The sequence below is a fragment of the Phialemonium atrogriseum genome, assembly GCF_030411735.1.
Source record: "Phialemonium atrogriseum strain 8032-3 unplaced genomic scaffold QBC33scaffold_10, whole genome shotgun sequence".
NCBI classification, from domain to species: Eukaryota; Fungi; Ascomycota; class Sordariomycetes; order Cephalothecales; family Cephalothecaceae; genus Phialemonium; species Phialemonium atrogriseum.
Genome location: NW_026848147.1, coordinates 298,873 through 311,852, shown reverse-complemented (window position 1 = coordinate 311,852; position 12,980 = coordinate 298,873). Strand labels below are relative to the sequence as shown.

Below are 12,980 nucleotides of genomic sequence, written 5' to 3'. Positions count from 1 at the left end.
GTCCGATGCCCAAGTATATGGGAGAACTCTCCTTTTCGTGTACTTTCTTATTATTCTCTCTGCCTATCCATGGAGAGCTTCAAAATGTCTACCAGCTCTAGTCGTTTAGTAGCTTCTATTTCCTTTCCCGTTTTATCCACCCAGCCAGATCCCCCCCATAAATAACCATTCTCGTAGGACTCGCAAATGGGCTTCTGGTAGCATATTGCCTAGTGTATATATTCGCCCATCGGGATACCATGACGGACCTCCCCCTTCCCAGGACACATCTACCCAATCTCCCTGCAGAGTGGAGGCCAGGGAGTGAAGCCGATGAACCCTCCGCGCCCCTGAATACGAGAGACAAGGCCCAACAAACCTCCCCCCCACCTCCCACCTCATATCATATCCCTCTGCTCGGGCACGATGCTCCGCAGGCGCCCCTCGAGGACAGCCATGCGGACGTTGGACATGGTCCACTCCTCCATCTTGGTCTGCGTCTCGACGGTGTAGGTGCCCATGTGCGGCACGAGCAGGACGCGCGGGTTGGCGACGAGGCCCGCGTGGACGCGCGGCTCGTCCTCGTACACGTCGAGGCCCGCCGACGCCACGCGGCCCGACGCCAGCGCCGCCACGAGCGCCGACTCGTCCATCACCGCGCCGCGCGCCGTGTTGACCACCACGGCGCCGGGCTTCATCTGGGCGAATTGCGGGGCGGAGATTATGTGGTGGGTGTGTTGCTGGGGGGGTTGGTTAGGGGTTGTTGTTTCAACTAGCTTCTTGATAAGAGGATTTGGGGGGGGGCGCGCGCAAAAAGGGTCGTGGCGGAGGGCAGAGGGGAAAAGGGGGCACATACGTTAAGCGGCAAGTTCAAGCTCAGCACATCGCTCTCCCGCAGCAGCGTCTCGAAATCGACGTACTCGGCGCCGACCTCCCTCTCGACCTCGGCGTCCAGCCTCGTGCGGTTGTGGTAGCGGATGCGCATGCCGAACACGGCGGCCTTGCGGGCCATGTTGCGGCCGATGCCGCCCATGCCGAGGATGCCCAGCACCTTGCCCTGGGGGTCGTGGCCGAGGGCCGGGGCGGCGTCGCCCTCGCCGCGCCAGGCGCCGGCGCGCAGGGCGGCCATGCCCTGGGCGACGTTGCGCAGGGCGCCGAGCACGAGGAAGACGGCCAGGTCGGCGGTCGCGTCGTCAACGGCGGTGGGCGCGTTGGAGACGCGGACGCCGCGGGCCGTGCAGGCGGCCACGTCGACCTGGTCGTAGCCGGCGCCGTTGTGGCAGACGAAGCGCAGAGAGTCCGGGAGGGCGGAGAGGAGCTCGGCGTCGAAGCGGCCCGTCGTGTCGAAGGAGTCGAACGTCCGGTAGGCCACGGCGCAGCCGTCGAAGGCGCCGGACCGGGCCTCGGATAGGAAGGCGGCGCGGTCGGTCGAGGAGGGCGTTATGATGTCGGCGATCTTGCCGATGGATGCCCAGGCGTCGAAGGCGCTAAGGGAAAGTGAGTGGGCGGGGTGCATACCGGCATATGGAAAAGGGGTGGGAGGAAGGGGTTTGAGGGTGAGGTGTGGATGAGCCGAGGAGAGAGAGGGGTGAGTGACATAGGGCATAGATACTCACTGTTCAATAATCCCGAGCTGCAGCACCTTCGGCCGCGCGCCATTGACGGCAGGGGCGTCGCCTCCCATGGTTGGCCGGAGACAGGAGTGGCGGGAGAGTAGGTAGTTGGGAATCGCAAAACTGTAAGGGTTGACGTGGTATTTCCGGCACGGGGCGATGTCGGTAAGGGTGCAATCCTTTGGGACAAGTGCGGCTTGAGGCTTGGAAAGAGCCTAGGGGACAATCCAAGTGACAGATCTAAAGTAACTCGCAGGTTCGAGGTGCCGGATCCAGGGTGTCGAATTCGGGGACGCAAGTGCAGGGAAGGGTGCGAGTGAAAGGAAAGGCTTGATTCGTGAAGGAAACCTCCAGTGCTACCCCCAGGTGCATTGGAAGCGAATCACAAAAGAGGTACAGCTTCTTGTCAGGTCCAAATTCAGTCGTATTCCTTTTTTCGGGTCGAGTGGGAGGGATGGGGGTTTGCGATGCGGGATAGCAATCTCGGAGCAATCGAGGGGCTTCAAAGTGGGTGCGGGGTGTAATCCAATTGCGCTGGTGTGGAGGCCGGTTCCGAGCCCGGGACTCTCGGCGTAGGGGTGGGGGGCGGGGACAAGAGACGGCAGCTAGGGATAGGTATCAGGCAGCTATTAATCTAAGTCCATAGTATTGACCTGGGCTACAAGTTTTAGCAAACCAGGGAATCGGGATTGAAAGAGGGGAAACCACGTTATGTGCCGCCGCAATGCGATTTCGAGACCAGAGCGGCCTATTTATGTTCTCTCCTACGTCCCTACGCCCCAGGTTGCAGTCCGTCCTCGTCAGTAAATAGCAAGCGGCCCTATCGTCGACAGTCTATAAATGCCAGTCCTTTACTGTGCATATATACTTGGGAGGTGGGTTGACACGACAGGTACCCAATAGGATTGACTGGCAGGAAGACGGGAAAGAAGGAGTGTCTAAATGAATAAGGAGCAAGAAAAGGGGAGGAGGCGATGACCATCAAGGCGTCTGTCGGGACTGCTCAGATGCAGAGACATGTCACCTGCTGCTAAATGCATGGCACGGAGTAGCATCCTATAGAAGGAATGGGGACTGGGATATGACCTGTAACATCGACCCCAGTTCTACCGCCTTCTCCCTGAGCCTTTCACCGCTCGACACTTGTACGTGTCTTTGACCGACTTCACTACACCTCGCCGGTATCGCAGGCTATTACCTACCTATGCCCCAAGTACTTAGATTGTCGATCACCTCGGGCTGGTCCCTGTCATCCTGCATGCCACAACCAAAGACGAGGCCTGCTGAAGGCGTAATCATAGGTCTACCATGCGTTTCCAGGTTTTAACCGGCAGATCGCTGCAGCTGCCCAGTGGACATGGGTTGTACCTCAAATGCAGCTGGGCTTGTGTGTTGTGTTGGGATCCCAGGGATAACGATGGAGGGGAAAGAGAAGAGAAGATAAAGCGAGAGGAAGATGGGGGAGGAAAAGAGGACCGTTCCCGGCTAGAATTGCCCCGGGCTGGTTGCTGCTTTTGTGGGGTTCGGGGCAATGTCCGTGTTTCTCCACGGGGGAAGAGACCCGAAGGAGCGTGGACAAATCCCGGTCATTACCCTCCAAGGCCAATGGCGTCAAATGCAATCAGGCGTCATCCCGAGTGACCATAGTAGCGATCTGATATGATACGCGCCACGGTGGCTTGTCGTTATACTGAATGCATTGGTTGGCACATCTCGGCCTCGACCTCGATCGTTGCCAGCCAACTCGCTGTCCGAGTTGACACGAGACCGGGCGAGAGATGCCTCTCCTTCACTCTACGCCAATTCATATTATAAATACATGTCGCATAGAGAGATCGGCCGTCAGCTGCGACTTCTGCCACTGGGCCGGAACTTGTCTCTCCTTTGGCAACCCTTCCGTGTCATGCCTTTCCCTTCTAACCCTTTCAACCCCCAACCTCTCTCGGATATCCACTTGCTCGATGCAAGGATCCAGTCGTGAAAAAAATGGAACTAATAGTACAAACATAAAATGGGTTATCCCACCATCACGCCGAACGGCCACAGAGGCCGCTCGCGTTGGGCAGACCGGAAAAGAGCAGGAATCAGAAAGTCCACCGCTTGCTCAGATGAATGCAGAAAATTCGTAAGTTTTGGGGTCCCACCCGCCCATATGCACCGTAGCTGTCGAATGCCCACCCAAACCGTCCCGTCGATATACCGAGTATGTTTTCCGCCGCCGGTTAGGTGATAATGTTGCCCGCGACTGCACGGGTCCCAACGGACCACTTTTACACCGCGGTGGGGTTTCCAACACTGGGGCAAGGAAAATAGATGACAAAGAAAAAAGGAAATAATGTCCAAGGGGGATGGTGATAATAATACAGTGGTGCGTGTTGTACGAGTCCAGCTGGTGAGGATAATGTTGCCGTTTATGCCAGAGAGAACATGGAATCGAAGGCGATGGGGTTCAGAACTGTGTTGCAGCCAGCCGGACAACGGTAGGGATTCGTGTTGTCTCCCTGCTCACGAGGCTCGAGGCTCCAAGTCTCTGTCTCTCCCTTCCGCCCCCCCACCCCCCGCGGCACTTCTTGCCAAAACCAAGGTCGGCACAGAGAAGACGTACGCCATAGATGCAGGGTCCTATGAGGTCATTCAGGGTCATTGGCCTCTCCCGGCGCTCCTATTCACATTGACACCGGGCCGAACGAAGGCACGGTAGGCTAGATCTGCGAACCGCCGAACCACGTTTGTGGTGCCCCCTGTGCTGGCTGCCTCGTCGCGAATGAACCTTGTTGCCACGGCCAGCTTGCTGCGGGGATCCATCTCGTCCAGATGTGCAGGCACGGTTTGCTCATTGATGATGGCGTCGAACCGGGGCGCATATTCTCGCAAGACGGCAATACTGTACAGCACGTCCCGGTTTTCGCGTCCATCCAGGACAGAGCGGATGCGGGACAAGCAGTGTTCTCTCGCACCGGCATCGGCGGGGGATGCGGAACTGTGCGTTTGCTGGACGTACTGGCCCAGGTGATACCAAAAGTCTAGCTCGTTCGCACGAACTTGGTTGAAATTCTTGTCGCCCGACACGGCCGGCGGTGGTGCAAGCAGCGGGTTACTCTGCAAGGTCTCGCCAGAAAGGAGTGCCTCGAATACCGTAAGGCGGTTGCGCAGCTCTGCCGCGTCGTCCCCGCCTGGCAACAGGTGGGAGCTGCTCGGAAGAGGGGAGTAGGGAAGGCTCGCCAGTGACCACACCAGAGAGGTTTCCAGGTGCCCCGAGTACACCATATCGGCCGGGTCGGTAGTTTTGATGGCGGCGACTGTTTGGAGGAACGAGGTAAAGAGATCCACAACGGCCCTGTTCTCTCGTATGACAGCCAGGGAATTGCTCGCATTGCTCGTCGACGGCTGCTGGTCCTTCAGATCGTACCAGCTGCTCTCGAAGAACATGGTGAGGCCGGGAACATAGACTTCGAAATAGAGGAGAATGAGTTCGTTGACGGTCTCGGCACTTGGCGGCGAGCTTAGGGGGGGAGGTGGCCCGCCCCCAAGGGCAACGAGCTCATCAATTCTCATCTTCTTTGCTGGTAAACCTGCATAAGTCAATGTGATCTCCTTGGGCCGCGAGTTGCAGGAGAAGTGCAAGAGAGCTTGCAAGGGGTCAAGGGGAAAGGGTGTGCCACCTCTCAGCCCGGTATGAACCCCCGATTTCTGGTTTCCCAGGCTTGCGCCTTCGGCGAATTTGTGTGCTGATTGGTAGTGTGCTGGGTTGCCCGCCGCGGAAGAATCAACGCTCCCAAGCGCAGGATCGATCGCAGTGGGGTACTCGGTTGAATACCCTGGTTCACTCTTCACTAATTTCGCAGTCGATGACAATGGGGACCCAAATGTGGCGTTGGAATGGACCGTCGGAGGGTATGAGCTTGGTACTATCGGCGGCTGAAAAGGATGTGTTGTAGAGGAGGGCACTGTGGGTGGCGACACGAGGGTTGTCGGTGAAGCTCCTTGACTATTCGGGGCAGGTTGGAGGATGGCGGGGCCAGGTTGCTGCTTGAAGATGGGATCGTAACCCAAGCAGTCGCGCTTCGACTTCTTGCAGTTATTGCACGTGGGGTGTGTTTCGTCGCACTGAAGCGCCAGATGTTAGGAGGATGGACCAGATATGATGGGGCGCGCAGGCCAAAAAAACAAAACCAAAAGACGATAAGCGGGAAGGGTGCAAGGATGCCAGGTTGCAAGGTTGCAAGACTGGAGGTTGGAGGTTGGAGGTTGGAGATTGTGGGTTGTGGGTTGCGTGGTCGGACCGCGGATCGGGACACCTAAAATTCTGGCGTGTAGATACCGCGGTGAGGGAATGTGTGGGTTTCTGGCAGTTCGATGGGTCGCCTTGCTTTGCTCGCTTCAGAGTAGCCCCCGAGTCAAGCGATATGAGACCATGCGGTTCCAAGCGAGAGCAAAAAGCGAAAAGTGAAAAGCGAAAATGCCACTTCCCACTTCCCCCTTTCCCTTTTTCTCATCAACTGCAATGTGTTTCCCTTGAATGCCCATCTGGATCTCGGCGCCCCTGCAACCAATTTGGACAAAATAGCCTCGCCCCTGTGCAATCTGGAGTTATGGACCCAGACTGGAATAAAATAAACAGCGTACCTTTATCCTGCGCTTGCGACAAGTCAGACAGCCTGTCTTTGTACGTCGCTTGATTTCCTGTCAATCGGCACATTCCCGCAGTCAGCAAACACCCACCAAACATGTGGAAGACGACTGGGTTGAGTCGACTAGGTTGAGGTATGGGATACCCACCTTCTTGTGTCTTCCTCCGCTCAGGGCAATGCGCGGGTCTGTGACGTTGGGAGGAAGGGCGTATCTCAACGCGTTGGGGTCGGGGTGCATGTTATAGGGGTGAGGAGGCATGTTGTAGTAGATCGGTGCCGCCCCTGATGGCATCGGGGCACCCATGTGGTTGCCCATGACCATGCTGTGGGTTGGTTGAGGCTGGCGGGGATCGATGGTTCGCATGCTTGGGAGGGACATTGTGCTGTTTACGGCGGTTGGGCTCGCTCGATAGGGGTCGGCATGCGCGCCTGGGTGCTGCGGGTATGCGTACTGCGCAGTGGGAGGCATGCCCGGCGAGGGGAAGGATGTCGGACTCGGGTAGCTGACCGGCTGGCGATGCGAGCCAGGCGGCGGCTGGGTGTTGGACATTGACAGAGAAGGGGACGACCGCGAGCCGCTGCTGCTTCGCGTTCCGTTCTGGACGTTGTGAGGAGGCAATGTCGAGCCCTCATGTAGAGCAGCCTCGAGAGGCGCGTTACTAGGATCAGCCGCCAAGCTCGTCTCAGAGGGTTGCCTGTGACCACTGTGCCCTCTATCCCCTCTGTCCCCGGTCTCAATGCTGGTGGTGGTGGTGCTGCTCCTACCGCTGCCGCCGCTGGTGGTGGTGCGAGTCCCGTCGGTCGGCAGAGGTGGCTGGCCGTTCAGTTGGCGATGGTCGTCCTGGAGGTGATGCAGCTTGTCCAGACTGGCCTCGGGCGGCGGTTGAGACGGGGACTCGGAGGGTTGAGCCATGCTGGGAATTTAATTAGAAATTTTTATGGAGCCACGATTCCTCGAGCAAAAAGTGACAAGGGGACCGACGTGACCCTGGGCCGGGTTTCCTGCGCGATTGGGGGGGCGTGTGGGTGTGTGGTGAGCCCGCGTCTGGACTCTGGTCTTTGCCTACGTACCTTGTCGGTTGTTGGTGTGGCCCTTTCATCTTAGAAATTCAGCAATAAATTGGCCCCTAGCCGTGCCCTTTCGCGCTCTGCAATGTGCGTTGCTGCGGCTCCCTAACTCGATGCGTTGTTCACTAGTCGCTGCTACAAGGCATGCTCTGCGTTGTATGGTCTAGTACAAATATTCCCTACATACAAACATTGCATCGATCCATGGGATGGGGAGCCATTGCACTGGATGTGGGTACATTTAGGGGTGTACCCATTGGTGCTAGAGCGACACCCTCTTTTACTCGGTAACCTCGATAGGAGAGCCGTCCAGCTCCAACCCACCACCTCACTTACCGCTTGTGGTGGGTGCTGCAGAAGTATTCCGTACATAGCACAGTATAGCACAAAGCATGACAGGCGCACAGCACACACATACCAAGGTATTGTACTGTACCTTACCTCTCTACAAGTTACATTGTAGATCCAATTCATCAAGCGATGACGAGTCCCATCAGTTCCTGTGACTTCAGCCAACAGGCTGTTTTCCTTTCTCCCAAAAGCTCCCAAGGTTGGCAAGGTTGGTCACCAAAAATACAAATACGTCCCGTCTGTTGACATGATCTAGACGCGGCAGAAGAGGGCCACAGCATCAGGCATGAATTAAACGTACTTATTTAATATTGAGGTTGCATCAGAATGGTGTGGATGCAGAGGAGGACATGTGTCGCGTCTATTTGCGTAAAGAGAGATGGCCAGGGAAAAATACAAGACAAAAGCAAAATAATCAAGTTGCCGAGTAGTACTCTGAGCCAGAAACTCACAAATATCTTAAGAGCAGTTTATTCTATTCAGTTAATCTAATAACCTGGAATCTATCTATTATATTCTTCTGTTTTGACCTTCTCCTACATACATAGGTACCCACCTAAGGTACCTACCTAAGTAAGTATGTAGCCTCTTGGTTAGGTCCATACTACCCAGTTAAGTTAAGTGGCATGGAACGTTCCAGGTCCCACCTTGACCTCGGTACTAGGATACCCACTCTAGGCCCCGTAGGAGTAGGTACCTAGGTATTTCTCAAGCCACCAGCCCACCACCCAGCGTATTTCGCCCCGGAGTGTGGAATCAATAACTTGATCTTTGGTATTAATTCAGCTGCCGACTAATTCAAGCACCCAGGAACAGGCGCGCCCAAGATGCAGGGTCACCGGCTCATCCAGCATGCCCACCCAGCATGCCGGAGAGCAGAGACGTTTCTATCCGTCAATGGCCACGATGCTTGGGGCTTAGAGCCGTCGCTTCTCACCTGTCCGTCGCCTGTCTTGCAAGCTTGTCTCCTTCCCCAACATGTCTGTTCTGCATGGAAGATGTACAATACCATGCACACAGCCTTCGCACGATTATCCGTCAATGATTCGTGGAGAAGCAGAGATCCACGGGTCCCCACGCGTTCTGCTCAAAAAAGTCCGCCCTCGGTGTCAATGCCGCGCGCGAGGCATGGTGTTGAGATGGTGGCGGTCCGATGCAGGTACCCCGAGCCGCAGTTGACTACCTTTCTTGGCTGTCGGTATTCTAAGCTCTGATAGCACAATTCGAGCTGCCAGAATCATGGGATAGTGTGAAGAAGCCGCTGCACGGCAAGGGCGATCTCCAATCTTACCACCCACCCCGTCCCATTCCCCTTTTATCCCAGATGAAACATGCAGGCGTGCAGCTCTGCCTCTGCCCGGCAGAAAGCCACAATCCGTTCAGCCCTCTCAACCTTCGACACTCGACACTCGACACTCGACCGTCGGCCACATCGCACTGGACATCAACTAATATACAAGTTCCCTCTGACAGCACTGCATTTAACCTTTATTTGGATCTGCAGTGCATCTCCTGCCCTTCCCCCCCTGTCCGTCCGACATGCTAGGTCTCCGTGGAGGGTGAGGCATTGCTGCTGCAGCCATGCCGTCTTGTTCAAGATGCCGTGTGAAGGAGCGCGGCTCTCCATGATGTCAAAGTTGCTCGACTGTGGACCATTAATTCCTATCCATCTCCATGGGATATCTAGGTCTACACTCCAGGGAACCCATCATGGCTTTCTCCGCTACACTGCTCCCATGGCTGTGATGCGGACCGGGAGAGGCCGCCTCCACACTTGACCACTTGCTACTTGGCGGCCGCAGCTGTGGAGGCAATTTATCCCCCGCCTGCATCTTCTGCGAGCGAACCGCTCCGGGTGTGGCGCTGGGGTTGGGCGGTATGGTGTTGACGCTGCTGGAGTTTGACGCCAACTCTAACAAGTCAACTCCCACATTCCGGCCGCTCGTCCACTTTCCTCGCGGCTGGGACATCCCAAGATGATCTGGATGTCCGTCATTGAGCCCCCTGTCCCGTGTGCTTTTTTTATTCTGTCCACACGGGCTGCTTCCACGGCGGCCAAATTGCTAGGTTTTGGCTGATATGATTGTGGGATATTAGGCTCTTTTGATAATGCACTCCCTTTCGCTCGGCTTGCCTGCCGCACAGCCCCCTGTCAGTTGATTTCAGGACCTATGCATACCTATGTTGCATAGACAGGGTACTTATAGGGGTACAGATGCACAGAGGTCTGCCTCGTCTCCTTCCGCCTTGTTGCATACGATGATCCACATTCCACATCATGCGATGGAGTCTATGGACTGGCGGCTTCCTCCTGCCCTCGATTCAACCCACTTCAGTCTCCCTCCCGAGCTGGTTTTCTTTGGGTGATAGACGGAATAAAAACACGCTCCTTTTGTCGAATTGTTTTGCCCTATGACAGTTCCCTGTGCCTGTGTGGAGATCTACTGGATCTCAAGATCGTCCCGGAGATGCGGCCCGCCGGAGCCAAGCTGCAATTCGCATTGTCCTCACTTGAAATCCTTGCGCCGGCGCTTGTTCCCTCAGCCGCTCGGCCCCGGTTGCCCCGAGCAAGCGGCCTCTGCCTTGTGGGTTATAACAGCACTGTTCTAGTGTATATCGGCGTCTTAATGTTGGCTTGTGAGCCCTTCATGTCTCACTGTGCCTACGATGGGTGACTTTGCCTCCCAAGATCCGGGATGGATAGATCTCTTCGGTTGATATGTACATAATATTAATGACACTAAGCCGCCAACTCCTCGGTGCTAGATCTAATTCGTCTGCTTTGCAGATCGTCCAGCGCTAGCTTAGAGGTCGCCAAGCGCTCGGGAATCTGCAAGGCGCAAGCCCATAGTTCGCCTATCAAGCACGGAGTGAGTGGTGCTGATTTTGATCCGGCGCGCTTGAGTTACAACCGCTTGCCTGTTCTCGCCAGAAGCTCGCTTGTGGGAATGTAACCTCGACTCCCTGCCACAATTCTCCGGACACGCGTCAGAGAAACACCATGTGGCGGCGGCACGATTCGAGGGACCCTTCGTATGGGCCGGAGCTGCATATATTTGCCTATCCTGGAGCGATTGGATATAACTCAACTACATCCCTACCTGGCCTTCTTTCAATTCGTCAACCTCGGAGCAATGCATGTTTCTCTCCTCGCGTTGCCCCCTCCGCGGCCCGATGATCCCCAAGGAGCCTCACTGACTTCCAATAATGAAATGAACACGTCTCCTCGAGGTATGAAAGCGCCGAGCGGGGCCCGCTGGCCCTGCATCTTCAATGCTAACTAACACCCGTGGACGCATACAAGCGATTCAGGGGGATAGAGAAATGGTGGTCTAACGGAAGCTTGGTTCCTCACAGGCCAACAAAAATGACGCCAACTATGTCTTTCTATGCATACGTGGTGTCTCTTGAGGCCCGGAGTATTTTGTCATCCCCTGCGGCTTGCATATGCATGGCAAATCCATTGTTCAGGCTGACTCTCTCTTGACTGTACCTTGGATGCAAGCAGGTACTTAGATGCAAGCAGCATGCAGGCAAGCATGCAGTTAATAACGCACCGGCGGATTTCAAAAGGGGGTGACAGTTGCTCATCAGCACCGGATCCCTTCCTCGATTACTGTTCTTGGCACATCTCTGTTGGACATGTCCCAAATTCCGTAAGAAGTGCATGTGCTGCTGTGTTTGGCCTTCTGCTTTTGGCGCAGTTTCCTACCTACTTGCCCCTGGGGCTCTGAGCGGCACCAGGTGTCTCAAATGCTGGTCATGGTGCTCTTCCTCTATTTGGCGAAGGTGAGGATCAAGATGCACCACAATGGCAGTAGCGGATGGCCCCGGCTTGGATAGGCTGTATCCGAGGTGCCGTGGTCCATGGAGACCAGGACGACTGCGAACTTGCGCTGATGGGCGAGCGCATTAATCCAAGGAACTGTCCCAAGATAGAAACAGTTCAACAGCATCCATTATGTGATGCCACTTGAGCATTAAAGCAAGCAATCCGTAGATGGAACTGATTGGAAGTCAAGCGTCCTAAAGTGATTGCCGTAAGGTACCTACTATGCTACCAGCGGTGAATGCTCTTGAGATCAACCTGGAGGGCATTACGCATTGGTGCTTTAGTTCTCCGCGCTTCAATGGAGGAAGTCGTAACATGGAGGATGAATTGGCCAGAGTTCGTTGAAAGACCAGGTTTCCGGCATGCGATCCATATCCATTGTGCCCGGCGGTCCAATCAGCGCCGCGCCGGGAAAACAAAATACCGACTTGGCCTCCTGGCGGGCCGAGCGGCGAAGTTGGCAACTGCCAACCGCCAGTTTATCAGGCCATGATGAGGAGCAGACCGAGCCATCCCGCCTGCAAATGCGCAACTGATTGACCCCACGATCTGCTCAAGAGCGCCTACGGATCATTTACCAACCGAACGCCCAGATCGCCAACACGCTGGCTGGTCTCTTCTGGTCGAGTAGAGCGGCTCCATCTGCTCAAGCCGCCAAAGGCCCCGACCCTGGCTCGAGGGCTATCATGACACAACCCTCAATCCAGCCACGCCTCACGCCGCAGTTTTGCTTCTCCACATCAGCTCTCAAAGGTGTGAACAGGATAATACCATGGTCATGACTTCAAGGTAGCCCTGCTGACTCGGCCGCAGACTTCTTGCGAATCTCGAGAAGCTCCATCGATGACTCGATAACCCAGAACCTCAATGCTCTCGTGACCCCTGCCAAACGGGGCTTCGACCCGTCCTCAACTTCCCAACTAGGACCCCGATCATTACATCGCCCCATTGACCCGCAGTCTTGTCAGGGATTCAAGGACAAGGTGCTCTTCCCGTCATGGCAGGCAAGGTCCGACGTCCTTAGCTATTGCGCCTTGGTGGCGACGAGCCCCGACCCGGACGACCCGGACGCCGCGGTACGGGAGGCCGAGCTCGAGAGGGACCGGGAGAGGGTCGTGGACGAGCGGTTGGATCCTTATTCCGCGCGGTTCTTCCCACGCCAGCCGCGCACGGAGAGACTTGCGTCGGTTCTACGCCAGGAGAAGGGGGTCGAGAACATTGTGAGATCGAGGACTTGGGAGATTGTGCAGGAGCGGTGCGCAGAGCCGGTGCAGGAATGGGAACAAGCTCTCGCGGCCTGGAGGAAAGGGAAGAGCACACAGGATTGGGTACCAGTGAGAGAAGTGTAGATTCTGTACAGTACGGACAAGGACATAGGCATGCCAATGGCGTTTCAACCTAGGTAGATTTGGATGACATCACAACTGTACATGTACTGGACAATAACTAGAAATATCACCTGTCTTTTTCTTGCGACTGAAATATGACTAGTCCGGGGACTCTTGA

General features: G+C 55.9%; 3 protein-coding genes across 3 annotated transcripts; 1 reads left to right on the top strand and 2 right to left on the bottom strand.

Moving 5' to 3' along the window:
* Positions 1 to 15: 15 nt before the first annotated feature.
* On the bottom strand, positions 16 to 1,663 carry QBC33DRAFT_584913 (putative 2-hydroxyacid dehydrogenase; the record flags this gene model as incomplete). The annotated part of the gene is made up of 3 exons (XM_060431414.1): positions 16 to 719; positions 836 to 1,466; positions 1,596 to 1,663. 3 exons carry the CDS (start codon positions 1,661 to 1,663, stop codon positions 378 to 380), a joined length of 1,041 nt encoding a protein of 346 aa, XP_060284251.1. The 3' UTR covers positions 16 to 377.
* Positions 1,664 to 4,232: 2,569 nt separating this feature from the next.
* On the bottom strand, positions 4,233 to 7,707 carry QBC33DRAFT_577706 (uncharacterized protein; the record flags this gene model as incomplete). The annotated part of the gene is made up of 7 exons (XM_060431000.1): positions 4,233 to 5,164; positions 5,255 to 5,699; positions 6,219 to 6,275; positions 6,372 to 7,089; positions 7,211 to 7,323; positions 7,628 to 7,642; positions 7,702 to 7,707. 7 exons carry the CDS (start codon positions 7,705 to 7,707, stop codon positions 4,233 to 4,235), a joined length of 2,286 nt encoding a protein of 761 aa, XP_060284250.1.
* Positions 7,708 to 11,913: 4,206 nt separating this feature from the next.
* On the top strand, positions 11,914 to 12,951 carry QBC33DRAFT_536047 (caffeine-induced death protein). Its single transcript, XM_060427673.1, has 2 exons — positions 11,914 to 12,227; positions 12,288 to 12,951. Exons 1-2 carry the CDS (start codon positions 12,161 to 12,163, stop codon positions 12,821 to 12,823), a joined length of 603 nt encoding a protein of 200 aa, XP_060284249.1. The 5' UTR covers positions 11,914 to 12,160; the 3' UTR covers positions 12,824 to 12,951.
* Positions 12,952 to 12,980: the final 29 nt, after the last annotated feature.